The sequence below is a fragment of the Miniopterus schreibersii genome, assembly GCF_964146895.1.
Source record: "Miniopterus schreibersii genome assembly, chromosome: 2".
Taxonomy (NCBI): domain Eukaryota; kingdom Metazoa; phylum Chordata; class Mammalia; order Chiroptera; family Miniopteridae; genus Miniopterus; species Miniopterus schreibersii.
The window spans coordinates 35,168,814-35,184,469 of NC_138102.1; the positions used below are offsets into that span (position 1 = coordinate 35,168,814).

Here is a 15,656-nt window from a genome sequence, read left to right on the forward strand (position 1 = left end):
TCATATATAATATTCGACCTACAATATGGGTTGGTTTTTAACATATGGATCTACCTGTGAAATGTGAATGGACTGTTGGTCAGGATTTAGTAAAATGCAGTTTGTCAAAAGCTGCTTGGATTTGCAGGGAGGGTTTGAAACATGCCATAATGGTTACAGATAAGTTTCAGTTTCACAGCCCAGTGCATTCCTGAGAAATTGGCACACGTAGCGTTTCCAAAGTAAAGGAACTTCCATCAGCTTGAAGATTCAGACTGTAATTTGGTTTAAAATGCCTTTAAATAGTAACTCATTCATGGTTAAAAACCTCAACAACTACCACTACAACAATAATAATAGCTATCATTTTTTGAGCAGTTGCTAGCTTGGCACCGGATGTACTTTATTTCATGTAATGCTCATCGAAACAGTGTGAGGTAGACACTATTACTCATCCCATTAACAATACTTCTTTTTAATTGTGGTAAGAACACATAACCCAAAATTTACCATTTCAACCATTTTTGATTGTACAGTTCAGTAACGTTAAGCATGTTCACAGTGTTGTGTAACAGCTCTCCAGAACTTTTTCATCTTGTAAAAGTAAAACTTGGTCACTTTCATTAAACAACTACTCCCCAGTTCCCCTCCCCTAGCCCCCAGCAACCACCATTCTGCTTTCTGTTTCTAGGAGTCTGTATTCATCCCCATTTTATAACTGAAAACTGAGGCACGAAGAACTTAAGAAACGTGTACCTGTCTGCCCTGCAGCTAGTAGGCACAGAAGTGGGATAAAACCTGGCTCTCTCTGATCCAAAGCATGTGTTCCTGGCTTATCCCCTGGGCTTGCTGATTGAAAAGTGTTCTCTGAGTGAGGTCCATGACTGCCTGAATCAGAATCATCTGAAGGGTAGGGCTGCTTGTTAAAATGCAGATTCTTGGGCTGGATCCCATATGGTTTGATGCAGAAGGCCTGTGGGTTGGCCAGGAATTCTCTGATGATTCTAATGCATGTTTGAGAAGCTCAGTGTTTTAGCTCCCCTGGGTAGAAATGGTTAGGCCGGCTTTGGTATGGGTACAACTCCATCCCTGCCTTCAAGGAGCTTACAGTTTGCTGGAGGAGACAGGGAGGAAAGAAACAGGTACAATATAATGCAAGAAGAATGAGAGGGAAAGCCAGTGTGACGAGCACAGAGGGATCGGAGGGTCTGAACTGGCTGCCCTTCCCAGTCAGGACCCTTTGCCAGTTTGCACAGTTCACTTAGATATGATGTGGGGTTCCTACAACAGGCCACGCATTCCCCACTAGAGTTGCCACGGAGCTCCCTGCACAATGGGCTTTTATTCCACAATTACCTACTGAGTTATTTGTTGTAAAAAATGACTGGCCAATCACTTTGGCACATCTTACTATACACATGTCTATGTCTTCAGTATCCCGGACGTGAAGGGCGGTATCACCTTAGCATGGGTGTTACCTGCATAGGAAGGAAAATGTTTGCTGTTGGGCTGTAGTTTTTCTAACACCTTGGTCAAGCCTGGTGGCAAGTTAGGCATCAAAATAACATGAACTTAATCAGACCCTGAAGTTCTTCATAGAGGGAGAATCTGACTTATAATTTGATGGCAAAAGTATCGATGATGGTGGTGGTGATGATGACAATAGTAATCATATGCATGGGAAATATTCATATGTTTTGCATTTCTGGCACTTAGTACTTGAGATTCTTTTTCTCTAGAGTATTCAAAGAGTAATTTCCTAGAAACTGTAAGTGGAATCTAAAGTTTTCAAACGACTTCTTTGGGCATTCCGGGAGTTCCCTCTGGCACCTTCCAAGGATGGTGTTGCTGCAGTTCTCCATGAGGGGGTTCCTCTGTCGGCACTGACGATAACTCTTGAGCACAGCTGTTACAGTCCTTCTTTGCCAGGGTGACACTCTTCCTCTGTGATGCTAAGTCTTACACCCAATGAATTATTTACCTCAAGCAGTTCCCAGGGAATTCCTAAAACTTTCAGTCAGCATTGGCCATTATCAGATTCCTCTTCAAGATCTTGGTTGTGTCTCCACTTGCTAAGTCCCCTCCGGTCCAGCCTGTGATAAGCTCGTCCTTACACACAGTCACCTGCTCCCTGATGCTCACCGTGGGCGGAGATGGTGCTCTGGCCGAGCACCGTTTCATTCCATTCTTCTTCCTTTCCAATGTTTCAACTTATCAACTTGGAGAGTCCTTGGACAGGCCCCAGTATAGCCTTGGTACCCTCCCAATTTGGTTATGATGTTCCTTTTAGGATGTAAGTTTGGTTGCTTGTCACCCAAAGCTCAGTGGGGAGGCTGCCCAGCTCCCAGGCTGGCGAGCAGAGGTCTCAGGGGGAGAATGCCAGGACACTTAACACCCCATCTCCAAATTCTTTGAGTTCACAGGACCCAGTACCCAAAACATGGTTCAGAGTGGAGCTTGGCTCTTTTGTGGGGCCAGAGCAGGGTGACTGAGGGGACTATGATCTGGGAAGATAGAATCTATCTTATGTTTCTTCTTTTCTTATCTGCCAGCATCTTTCTGCACCGCTTGATCTTTCCCTGGTCTGGTAATACTCACTGGTCAGTTGGCCAACACTTGCTGAGCCTCCAGTAGGACACAGTGTCTAACCTCAACAAATGTGACGCTCGGTTGTGGTCAGGTTAACTCGTGCATATGATTTAACAGTTAAAATGCAAGTTAGTATGTTACATTCGTGCAAAGACAGAGGAGCCAACAGAGAGAAGGAGCCATAAAAACAAGGATGGTTTGGCCAGGGAAGGGCTTCGAGGAAGAGGTACTTTTAAAGTCATGTTTAGAAGGTCAAGGATGCCAAGTGAAAGAGAGGGATGGGGGGACTGTGAGTAGTACATCAAAGCTGAGAGGGGGGTTGGCTTTCTCTCTGTCCCTCAAGAGTCCCATGATAGCATTTGAGCACAGCTGTTACAGTCACCAGTGACCCAGTAGATCAAGCAAAATGAGGGACGACAGTATGAGATAACAGATCTTTCTATGGCTCTGGCCATGGATAAAGGGTTTTCTCTAGGGCTCGAGGAAAGGGAACCTAAACCAGCCCAAATGGAAGCAATCCGGAAGACAGACATTTAAAAACATTGGTTCTGCTGCTCATCAGCTGCTTGCCTTTCTGTGTGACAAAGCACCTAACGCTTAGTCTCTGGTGGATGAAGCAGCCTGGGGCCCCCTGGAATCCCTCTGCTCTTGCTGCATGCCCTGGTGGGCCCGGCTTGCTCCGTCCTGGAGACTAAGGAGAGGAAGTTGAACCACCTGTTTCCTTTCCTTTATTCTGGGCACCCTCTGTCCAGGGGTGGTCCGGGGACCCAACAATGGGAAAGCTAAGAGCTGAATGTCCCAGCTCAGCCTTGCTTCTGAGTGAGACCATCATGGGTGGACTGACCCCCCACCCCCATCCACAGACACCTCTCTGGGCACCAGGAGGGGTTTGGGAGGTAGGTGAAGGCTGTTCATTCTCCCTTGAGGAGAAAATATCAAGATTCTCTCAGCAACTGTGGTTTATAGTCTACAAACTAGAGCCTCGGTAAGGCCTAGAATATTTGTTTTCAAACTAAAAATGGGAAGAGTGCAATCTTATTAACAACAACAACAAAAAGCCGTTTCATCTGATAGTACTTTACACTTTACAAAATATTTTCTAAGGCATATTGTCAGTTGTAGTAGAGAAGGCATGGTTATTTTTGATTAACAGACGTGAAAACTGTGGTTCATTGTTAATATTTTTAAAGGAACTTATGAGAAGGAGAGGACTAGAGTCTAAGGCTTTTCACCCCAAATCTCAAACTATACAGACTAATCTATATATCCCCGAGTGTGGCTGTTGACTGTGGTACCTGAGATTATGTAAAACATTTTAATATATAATTACATAGAGTACACTATATACTTAAAATTTTTATTTTGATGTCATTTATAAAAATAACTAGCATATGTAAATGGTTATTTCAGAGATATTACTTAGGATGAGGCTGGAAAAAAAAGATATATAGGTAAAGTGCAGATAAGCAAATATGTGAAAATGCAATTTTAATAACCAAATGGGAACTACTAAAATATAACATGCTTTTATCCTGAGTTTCCACTTGAAAGCTCTTACTATAATTATTTTGATATGAGAAATACCAAAGGATATTTTTAGTGAGAAAAAGCTTAACAATAAATATATGACTTACATTATAAGTCCTAAAAAGAAACCCAAAACATTTAAAAGGATTAAAGACAGTCATATTTCATCTTTATATATGCTTCTGAATATCAGTAACCCTTTGTTTTATGAATAAACATCTTTTAAATTGCCATTAAGAGAGTAAAATAATATTGTTGAAGAATTGGGAAATAGAGGATATTTTTTTAAATACTTTAAATGGTAGTGATAATTTGATAGGTGTTTTAATAATGTTCTGAATTGAAATTCAATACCATTTACATCTATGGCCAGATAATTTACAGATGCTAATGTATCTCTACATGAAATTTCTAAAAGTTCTGCTGAAGTCATTCAACATGGACAGTAACTCACATTGGGCTAATCTCTTGTTGCTATTAGCGCTGAAATTCTGACAGATGACATTCCACGGCTTTTGATGGGGAAGCCTTTTAAATGATTCATAAGAATAAAACAGTTGGAATATCTGAAGGGGGTTGGTTTCGTACCTGACTGGGGAATGCAGTGACAATTCAGGCCCGCTGAACTGCTTGGGAAGGTCCTTTCCACCTCTGCTTCAGAGCGAGCACAGCCTAGAGGGGGTGTGAGGAGCAGGGGAACCTGCATCCTGGGCAGCCTAGCGGATTTATTTTCCAAGTTCTGAAAGGTGGAAAAGCCTGGAGGAGCTCCCTTTTGATCCCTCCCATCCTTTCCCCTGTAGCTCTCTGGCTATAGAAACAGCACAGAAGCCTCAATGGAGAATGGAATGGAGGGCCCTGTGTGCTCCCCAGCACGGTGCCACCTGCCAGGTCAGTGCTGGCCTGAGGGCACCAGGGATCTCCTGGCCAAGCAGCTCCTCCGTGACTGTTCACCAAACAGAAACGGGTGACGCTCCAGGATGGGCACGCTCTGGGGTGGTGTTCAGTCACTGCAGCTGAGACAAAAGCCCACAAAGGTACATAGGGAGAAAGGAACTCGCTGTTCCGGGTTCCACCGGTGGATGCACCTTGGTGCAGAGCTTGGAAATGTAGGCTTTTGGGTCAGCTACATCTGAAACGGAATCCAGGCGCTTCCTTTGTCTGTGTGTGGTCCACAGCAAATAATGGTACTTTTCTGAGCCTCAGTTTCTTCACCTGTAAATTAGGGATGATAATACCTCCCTTGTAGAGTTACTATGAGAATTAAATAAAATAATGTACGCAGTGGCCTGTCACGTACCAGGCTCTCGGCACATGGAAACTGCAGCCGCTGCCACCGCCATGGCTGCCACCAGCGCTGCGGCCGGTCCCTGCTGACCGCTGCCTCTGCCAGGGCATCGCCTCTGCCTCCCTGCTGCTCCCGCGGCACTGCTCCCACCACGGCTGCCGTTACGGCTCCTGCTACTGTTCGCCAGAGGTGGTTTAATTCCATTTATCACAGAAAGGCCCAGTGAGAAGCAGAGCATTTGGATTACATCAGGGTTTTATGATTTCAGAGTAGCTTTAAGGGTTCTGAGAGACATCAGCGTTTTGGAAGATGCAGTGAGGAGAGGCCAACTCATGCCTAAAGCTCTCTGTCCCCTCTAAACGCTTATACATCAGGTTGAATCACGCTGTTAAGAAACTAGACTCGAGGCTGCTTTGAAAACAAATATACTTAATAGAATTTTAAAATGTAGACTATCAGCTGGAGGAGCTACTAATCGAATGCAGGTGACCTGAAACTGGGAGCATCACTTTCGCTGCAGAAGGTAGTGGAACAAAGCGGAACGAAGGATAGTTTTCAGCAGAGGGTGAGCAGGACCAGGGAGTCCTGGCAAAGACAAATGCCAGCGGGTTCCTAAAAAAGGAGGAAATCCCCTGGAATATGGCTACTGAGTATATGTAAAATGAACAGATATTAACATTTTGCTTTTTAGAAAGGAATGATTTAGCTGTAACTGTACATAGAAAAGAGAAACAGTATTGGACATTAGTAATATTAACTTGAGACTTTACCAACAGTTTTAGGAAGTTGGAGGAGAGGAAAAAAAGACACAGTAGAAGGTTTGGGAAATGAATTTGGCAGGCAGGTGGTGGCGGCTGAACAGGAGGGAGGAGAGCCGAGGTGAGTGTTGGGTCAATTATCTTAATATGTGGCCAGTCCAGAGTTGCCTACTGCCCAGATGGAGGGTCTCAGTGGACCAGAGCCATCCTTACTTCACGAATGGACAGGGAAGTCCAAAGGTGCCTTCTGTCTTTGAAATTCTTCTCAGAGCTCACAAAATGTAGGCAGCAAGATTTATCTTTAAAAAATTTCAGGCTGAATGATCAGACAGAAATAGACAAGTCTTTGTTTTAAATATCTTTTGATAAGGAAATCTGGAAAAATCAAACAAAGTTTGCCATGTGGAAAGCTACCAGAAGTGAAACAATTAGATTTATAAGCATGTTGCAAAATCTAAAGGAGTTTCCACACTTGCTAGCAAATTAGACATTGTGCTTAATTTTCTCAGCTTTTTAATAGGTTTATTGAGGTATAATTTGCATACCATAAAATTCACCCATTGTTAAGTGTGTATAATTCATTGATTTTTAGTAATTATCTAGAGTTTTGTGACTATCATCTCCCTCCTAGATTTTTTTTTTTTTAACCTAGAAATCTTGTCTGGAAACATTTTTATTTTTAATACTGAGATAAATGTGTAAATATTTTTAATTTAATTTAGAATATTTCATGTCAAATTTAAGCTGGTATTGCCTATGAGAAAAGCAGAGACTGAAGGCACTTTTATAGCAGCTTGCCACTAAAACCAATAATGTCAAACTCCTATTTTATACACTCTAGGCTTATTCTTTCTTAGGAAAACACATCTAAATGAACAAACATTAACTAGGAGGCATTTTAAAGGATTTACTAATATATAACTAACTGATAATAATAACGGATGGAATAAGTGGTGAAATATTTTTCTTTTGATTTTTCTAGAAGGAAACAAAAGGTCAGTATCATATATACTGTTAAAAGTACAAAATTTTTTTAGCACTGGCAGAAATTTAGAAACCAGTTAGCCAAATAGCATTTACTAAATGGATATTGTGTGTCTATTTCTGTCCAAGATGCTGCAGGGAAGTAAAGGATACAGAAGAGAGAGTTGTGTACTCTCTAGGGTAGTAGTGAGAAATCCTCCCTCCCTTTTTTTCATTGAGGTCCACTAACCTAAAATGGGAAAAAAAAGGGAATTATAGAAAATCTTGATTTATATATTTTAATAAAACTTCACTTACCTGCTTTTAATATAAAAAAGAATTTTAAAATTCTTTAATAAATACAACAAAAATTAAAAGAATGCTCTGAACTTCTCTATTAAAATTAGTTAAAGGACAGAAGGCAAGGGATGGCGGTGGGGTATAGAGATGATGTCATGAGAAAGAAAAATGTAAAGAAAAAGAGGAAACAAAAAAGAATTCTTAGAGAGGGAGACGGGAGAGGAACAGGAGACATACATAGAAATAAACACACATACATAGCCAGGCATACTAAGAGGGAGAAATACTGTAAAGGGAAAAGAGAGAAAAATGTCCAAGGAGTAAAACCATCCTTTCGTGGCCCTTATTTAGCTCTTGCTATTAAAGGCATCGAATGCCATGGTGTGTTTGTGCAAACACAGGTGTAACTGAGAATGTGACTTTGGGAACCTGCCCTTTGAGGAAGATGAAACTGAGGGTGGGACTAGATATGGCCTCTGTGCCTAAGGCTCCCAGCCTTCTTTGGGAGACTGACTGAATGCAGACTAATAAAACAGAATGGGGTTTGCAGAGATCGGAGTGAAGAAGGCTTTCCGGGTAGGTAGGGCGGGCGGGCAAGCGCAGGACAGGGTTGGGAGGGAGGGCCCGCCGAGGGAAGAGCTGGGAAGGCACACAGACACTCGTGTTCTTTCTTTCTTGCCTCATCAGTTTCTGCTCATGCCAAACAGCAGCAGCAACAGCAGCAGCAGCAACAAAACAGTGTATGACTAAGGAAAAGAGGCTAATCTAAATAACCTAATTCACATTTTGTTTGTGACCAACTACTTTAAGGCTCCATCTAGTTTTGGTCATTAACGTGGGGACTCACTGTGATCCAAGTGAAACCACACTTACGCTAACTATATCCACAGCTTTATTTACAAAGTGAGCCCAGAATTCTGGCTGGGGCTCTATCATCACCTTGGCTTGAGTGACCATAGGCAACTTCCAAACCCTTGTTGGGTCTTAGTGCATTAAGCTGCAAACTGCAGGGATTTGACTAGAAAATTTCTGAGATTTTATCCAACTAAAAAAATCTACCCTTTTAAATTAAAGATGAACAGGAAAAAAATCCTGAAAAATATAAACAAAACCAAAATTATTTTGATTAAATTATACTTAAGAATGTGTTATAAATTAAGGATGAAGCAAACAATTTTAAAAGTTATCAGATTTAACCTACATACAAAATCTCTTGTCCTTTAATATTGCACCAGCCGTTTGCCACTAAAACTGTGTAAAACAAGATATGGTCAGTACTAGAATTGTATCACTTTGCTTTAAATGTTTAGAAATCTGCAATTTGTTGTTACTCAAATCAACCTTAAAGTCACCCTTGGCAAACTCTTGGCTTTTCTAAGAATTTGACTTTTTAAATTCAAAATTATAGGGTATAGTTATTAAATATTAAATAAGCAAGGAAATAAAGGGAGAAACACAATGATTAAGAATCTCAAAAGTGGAGTTATGTCCCTTCACCTTTCATTTTCACTAGAAGCCATTCCGTTCGGAGTTCAGTGTTCCTGCTTCCAAATAAAGGGGGGAAAGGCTGTGGGTGGTGGGAAGCAGGGGTGTGGGAGGGTACACTGTTGTCTATTAGTGGAATCAACCCTTTCAGTTGACAAAGACAACAACCAAATCTGTAGATGGTTTATTTGATCTGCGTGAAAGAGTGGCAGTGGGATTTCTGGCACTTGAATAAGCGGAAACAATATTTTTGGCTAGAAAGACTTCTGAGTTCTCTCAGGGAGCCTTCTAGAAGGCCATCTGGACCAAACAGTATTTCTTTTGTAAAGCTCTGCATTTGGAAACACAAATGAAAGGTGTGTGAGCTGCAATCGGATACCTATGAAAATAATTTGCTTTCAATATTGATTGGTTCGGGGCATATTCCTTGAGATTTTTTAGATGAAGAACTTACATGAGGAAAAAACCTTTTTCTTTCTTTATTAAGATATAAATTCCTAATTTATATTCCGGTAGAGGATTTGCTTCTGAATACAAACTTATTAATTTGCATTATTGCTCTCTCTAGTGAAATTAGAATGTTTCAGTTATGTGTGTTATTTATAGTTGTTATGTCAGGTACTGACCTTGTTTTTGACCTTTGTAATTGTTCACTGAACCTATATTTTAAAGATGAACACTTCCCCTTCCTTGGTTTTTAGCCAGCTTTCGAAACTGTAACAAACAAAATATCTTGAAAAGGTGAAACGAAATCTTTCCAAAACAAAATAAAGCCCTTATGACAATGAGAGCAATAAACCAGAGTCCCTGGAAAACTGAAAATGAGGCAGAGCCGTGTCTATAGGCAGATACTGAAGAAATATGAATATTTTAGCAAAGAACCTTTAAAAATTGGTCACATGCTACATTTTGCTATTCTTTCACATTTTTCTGTTAGAGCTTTCATTTGGAAAGAAATGGTAAATTCTTATATTAAGATTTCTTGGGATTATCAATCATTTTTAAAAAACAACTATTTCCTTTAGCTGTCATTTTTGCCCAAGTGATGAGTACAGAAAAAAATTAGCACTGAATTTATAATACAGACATGAAAAAAATACACAGTATCATATATACCTGGATGTATATATAGTATAAATATATGTATTTATTTATAAACAAATTATAGTTTCTACTGATATCAACTAATATGAACTAATTATTTGCTTGACATATTTTCATTTCAGTGATCCAATTTTCATACTACATATCATTCTTAGTTGATAAAAACTGTTAAAATCATATTTTTAAATAGGCAACACTAAATTCAGTTGATGGAGAATTTTTAAATATTATGGAATCAACATTATGAAAAATAATAAAAATGAAATTAACTTTCAAAAAATATTTTATAAATTTAAAATAAATCACATGGAAGTGATGTATCCTGGCTAAAATATTTTATCATATAATTTGAAGCTAAAATAATTAATGGCATGCAGCTTGTATCTCAAAATATATTTTTCTGGAAAGATGGGAGAAAGAAGCTTGATTAATATTATGGATATTTACCTCACAACTGATGTCAGCTAAATTAGAAATATTTTAGCTTATGGGAATTAAAATAGGAGCACAGAGTATGTGGAATGTTTAGTCATTTTCCAACAGAATTAATAGAAGATGATCTCAGTCCTTAATGTCAATTGATAGCCTAATTCTTATTAGTGGGGACTGTTGTACTAGGCAAAATTCTTAAGGTAGTCACAGGTATCATTACTTGCCAAACAGTGACAGATTAATATGAGCAGATTATTATTTTTAATGTATTTTCACCTAACATTAGACTAAGAGCATCAAACTTTCTTTCCTTAGAACTTCTAATTAAAATAAAACAAAAAATAATTTATCTACTCATGATCTAAGTAATCCCATGAATTTTGTTATTGGGAGAGGAAAGGAAAAAAAGAAAAAAGCTTTTATTTTTGAATAATAATTATTATAAACTATACAACAATAGTAATTATTACTACAGAAGACACGGTTACCCAGCACTAACTGTAAACTTCAGCTATACCTTTGGTCTTAGGGAGGAATATAATTTAAGATGGGAGCAGGAAGTAGAGAAAAGCAAAGATATATAATTTTGCCTTCTTGGGTCATTTCTACTTAAAAACATTTCTTGAATGGAAATTTTTCGGCAGAGGGGGAAAAAGGTCTTTTAGAAATTTGTAACTGTCTCACTGGGACCCAACCATCAGCTTTTCCTCGTTGACAGAGTCACCTGTGTTTTGGACAAAGTAACCAAGGGTGTATGTTTTCATCAGTGATTCACAGTGGAAATAAAACAGATTAGATGTTTGTTGGAAGCAGTACTTCATACAACTGAGCAACCTATTTATACTAAATCTTTATAAACAGAACCCACATTATTTAAACCCCAAGACCTCTCAAAACCCAGAGTGACCTACCTGCAGACCCAATTTTTTTGACCAGCCAATTTATAGGCAAAGTGAAAGGAACATGCGAACTGTATAAAATAACCATATGTCCCCACTGGAAGCCCCATTACTGGAATCATTTAAACCTTGCTGGACAAAGCGCCAGGAGAATGTGCTGTAGGAAACAAACCTACACGAGTGGGGCAGGGAAGAAATGACCTAATAGTCTCCCTTCTGCTCCAGCTTCCACAGTTCTGTGTTAAGAAAAGTTGCCACACCATTGTGAAAGCTTATGCCCCAACAAGAGGGCATTTCTTATTTAAAAAAAAAGAAAGTTCAGTATTTAACATTTAAGTTGCCATTATCAAAAGGCAAGGGTACTCTTGAGACCATTTCCCCTGGGAACACTTTCAAGATACAATGGCAAAGTGTGGTGTTTTTCTTCATTCAGGAACTTAAATGACAGTAAAAGAGCATGTTTCTAGTTTGAGTTTTGTTTGCTGGCTACTGAAATTTAGGGTAACCTCTCCCATACCCCTAGCTGCTGACAATGCCAAGTGGCATCCTTTGGTTTTATCCAACGTGAAACCCAGTGTAACACGGGGCCAGCCCAGACTGGAACCCTGCTTGGCCTGCTGTTTGGACGGTCCATACCCTGCCTCAGTTGGTTATTTCAGTAGGAAGTACTCATCACACGCATGTCCTCAGCTGGCATAAGGCGCACACAGAGGTGTAGGACATTTAGTGAGTGTGCGCAGGCAAGCATGGGGGAGAGTAGGGCCGATGGAGTTATTTGCATGTATGAATGAAAAGGTACCTGGCTCTTCTCTCTAGGTAAATATCTGTGTTTGAGGGTCTGAATTTTGGAGTCAAGATAGAGAAGTGAACATAAAACACAATGTCAACTTAAAAATATTTCTCTATGAACTGCAGTGTTTTTCCAATGGTCACTACTGGCTTGAAATGAAAGGATGCGATTTATCCTTAAAGTGGTATACATCCAAAAGGGATGTTTCCAATATCACAGATTCTGCCTTTTGATTTTAAGTGCAAGTTTGTGCAAAGATGATATTGTGGGTGTGTGTGGGTGAGCATGCATGCCTGGTTGGAACTGAAGGCAGGTATCCGTACTGAGAGGGAGAGAGTGACCCATTTAATATTGTTACTTACTTTCCCAAGTCCTGGGATTTTCAGGTGTTTTTATTGCCAGTGAAAAGTGCAAGTGACACTTCTCACATTGATGTCACCAGTTAGTTTTGTCTTTTTTTTTTTTTTTGTAAGGAGGATTGTTTAACCTTTAGGACCTTAATAATGTTTCGACATTCTCCCCTAAGTGCTTCTGCCTTGTAGGTATGAAACCTCACTCCTTATGTAAGTAACAAGGGTGAATTTAGATATTAACTCGAGGACAGATTTATAAATGCAACTTCCCCCCATCCTCTTAAAAAGAGGCACACGGTATTATTGCAAATAACCTTTAAGATAATTAACTGACAATGCTGCAACTAGCATAAAATCTTCCTTCAGGCGACACCTAATTTAAGTGTTACTGGCACAAAGTGGAGACAGATTGCGCATCACCACTGCAATATTTACATAGCAGAAACCCACAGAGCAGGAAACGCGAGGCTCAATGATGCACTAAATTAGGAACAACCATACTCCAGTGTTAATTTGCTTTCCATTCTATCCAAATCTCAGGTCCAGAAATTGGTACAAGCACATATACAACCTCCCACTCTTAAATGAGTAAACCGGAGGAGACTTTTGTACTCCCCCCAATATTAAAGTAACTTGAAATTTATTTCTTCTCTCCTCAAGAACCATTTGATCAAACTGTGTTTATTTCATTACAACTTGCTCTCACTTTGATCAAAAATTATTTTCATATGAAAGCTGCATCAGAGTCTATAGAGAAACACTAAACAGACTTCTCTTTTCTCAAAGGCTGCCAATATAGTTTATGAAAAGAATAAAATGAGAGACTTGAGAGCTAGTTGGTGAAATATTTAGGAAACATGGAAGGACAAATTTACCTTAAGCGATTTTCTCACAGATGAATATTGTCCACCCCACAACACAAACCCTCCCCACCAAAATCCAAGTTTTTAAAAAAATCATTCAATGTTTTTCCCCCCGTTCTTCCCCCCGGTATTTTAAACACCGGTTTCATCCAGGGCATTAATAAAACATTTACCTTTCCTAATTGTTGATGTTCTTTAAAGGCGGCGATCAGTTCTTCAGCCCACTTAATTTTTTCAAGGGAAGGAGAAAACTGCTCCTGGACGATTGCAATTTGGTTAGGGTGGATCACCTGCTTACCTACGAGGAGATTAATAACACAGGAAACACAAAACAAATAGATGTTCAAACAAAACGGCTCGGCCACGCGAGGCTCCTGAATGCCTCACAGACTGTATGTAAAATAACTCATTATTTTACGACATTTTAAAAAGAAAATAAAGGCAATTGGGCAGGCTTTTCCAGAATACACACAAGAACAAACACAACAATGGGAGTGATTGTATTTCTATCCTATAGAAATGCCACCTTGGTGCAGATAATCTCTCATTTTTAGTTACAGGTGGACTGACTAGGCAGCTCGTTGAATAATGTTGCTTTGGCTGGAACTGTAAAGGGTAATGTCTGCAAATTAGAGTGATTATTTTGAGTTAAAGTAGAGAAAAATTATATGTTAATTCTTTCAAATTTTATAAGTTGTCTTTGGCTTATTTTGTGCTATTATCCTGCCTTCCATGGTTTCTTTTAGAAGTAGTCTGTTGGTTTTCATAAAGCTTACAGAAGCAGGTACTACAACTATATTAATATCAAATAGTGTCTCACAATAATTTAATTTTCTTTCTTTTAGATGGAGTATGCCATTTCTAACCACTAATAGAAATTTAGATTTCAATGAAAAAGTTTTATTCAGTATAGTAAAATGGAAGGCAGATTTGAACAGTGTGGTCTCTAAATTATTCCATTTACAAATGTTGAAGTAAAAATTACAGAAAGTTTCTCTATCTAAAAGCATAACCAGATTTTCCCTTTTTTCTTGTAGAATGAAGATTTTATATTTCCCTCTTATATAGATACTTAGACACCCCAGATGAAATCTTATCTCTGTACTAGTTGCTCTAAAAAAGCTTTATGCTTCTTTCTGAAGTTTGAGGATCTTAAATAAAAACATACAAAGATAAGAGTCACAGGGTTCTAGGAAATCATGCAGTCATTAAAAAAAAATAACACAGTTAAACAGAACCTAATCAGGTCATTAATAAAAATGAAACATAATTTAATGTTATAATAATGTTGAGATTATATTTTATTATGTAATAAAATTATGGACATACTTGGCTCTTTAAAAATGAATGTACACTTAATGATAATTTACTCTGCTAAATATATTTGTTGGTATATCAATTTGTTTTGCCTTTGAAATATTTGTTTTAACATTTAGTCAGTAGAAATTATATCCTTGATGTTTTAAAAAGGTCATTTCCTATTAACACCACTATTCTATCGAATAGAAAAAAGAACGTTTGTAAAAAATTTTTTTTTAGTATTTACGAAAAAGAGTTTAAGTGAATACAGTAATATCTTTTCTTATGGTGGCATAATTAAAACATCCTCAGGTTGCTATTTCATTTTTAATCTGTCAGCATACTAATAAAACATTAAAATGCTATGTAAATAAAGATGCTTTAAATTATTTGAGGAATAATTTCTGGGAACAAATAACATCAGTGATGACAAATGAGAGCTTTTTTCAATAGTAGGTACTGAAATTATATTTAAGTAATCTAATAGTTGTTACAATATTATTAATAAAGGATGTCAGTTCTGGTAGTCATTTTGTACTAATTGTTAGTCCTGAATTTTATAATTTATGTACATAATTTACACTGATGTGTAAAAAGCCAGATTTCACGGGAACTTCTTGGTACAGACACTATAATTTGAAAAGCAAAACACAAACTATTTAAAATACAGTAAAACTACTGATAGCTTGCAAGTGCCCATATTTTGGTAATGAGGCTAATTTTAAGATATGTGTTAGGTTTTAGAAATTCATGAACAGCCATGCGTGAAGTTATCTTTTGTCGAATCTTATATACCCCAACAACTGAACATCAGACTTTAATGCCATGTGGGAGCAAAGCAAATATTTTATACAGAAGAGTTGTTATTGACAAGTTACTGAGAGGGTGCAAAATTGGAAGACATTAAAATTTATGACCATGAAATCCTTTTTACAGTACCACTTGATATATATCGTGCTTTAAATCAATACCTGTCAAGTCTTTTAGGTAACTGTATGATGGTGTCATTTTTGTCTTCTACAAAAGACTG

At 38.4% G+C, this 15,656-nt stretch overlaps 1 protein-coding gene and 1 long non-coding RNA gene across 9 annotated transcripts in view; one reads left to right on the forward strand and one right to left on the reverse strand.

The window, feature by feature from the left end:
• Nucleotides 1–15,656, forward strand: part of LOC308552207 — a 97,903-nt gene that overhangs the window by 47,298 nt on the left and 34,949 nt on the right. The window lies entirely within an intron of this gene.
• The window catches only part of CLYBL (citramalyl-CoA lyase), a 218,978-nt gene that overhangs the window by 22,018 nt on the left and 181,304 nt on the right, over nt 1–15,656 (reverse strand). For all 7 annotated transcript variants that reach the window (XR_013998112.1, XM_081127267.1, XM_081127270.1 and 4 more), the window contains one exon: nt 13,501–13,625. Coding sequence is in view for 6 of the 7 variants with exons in the window: in XM_081127267.1 (XP_080983393.1) it covers nt 13,501–13,625 (125 nt within the window). In the remaining variant the exon portion in view is untranslated. The remainder of the gene's footprint in view (nt 1–13,500; nt 13,626–15,656) is intronic.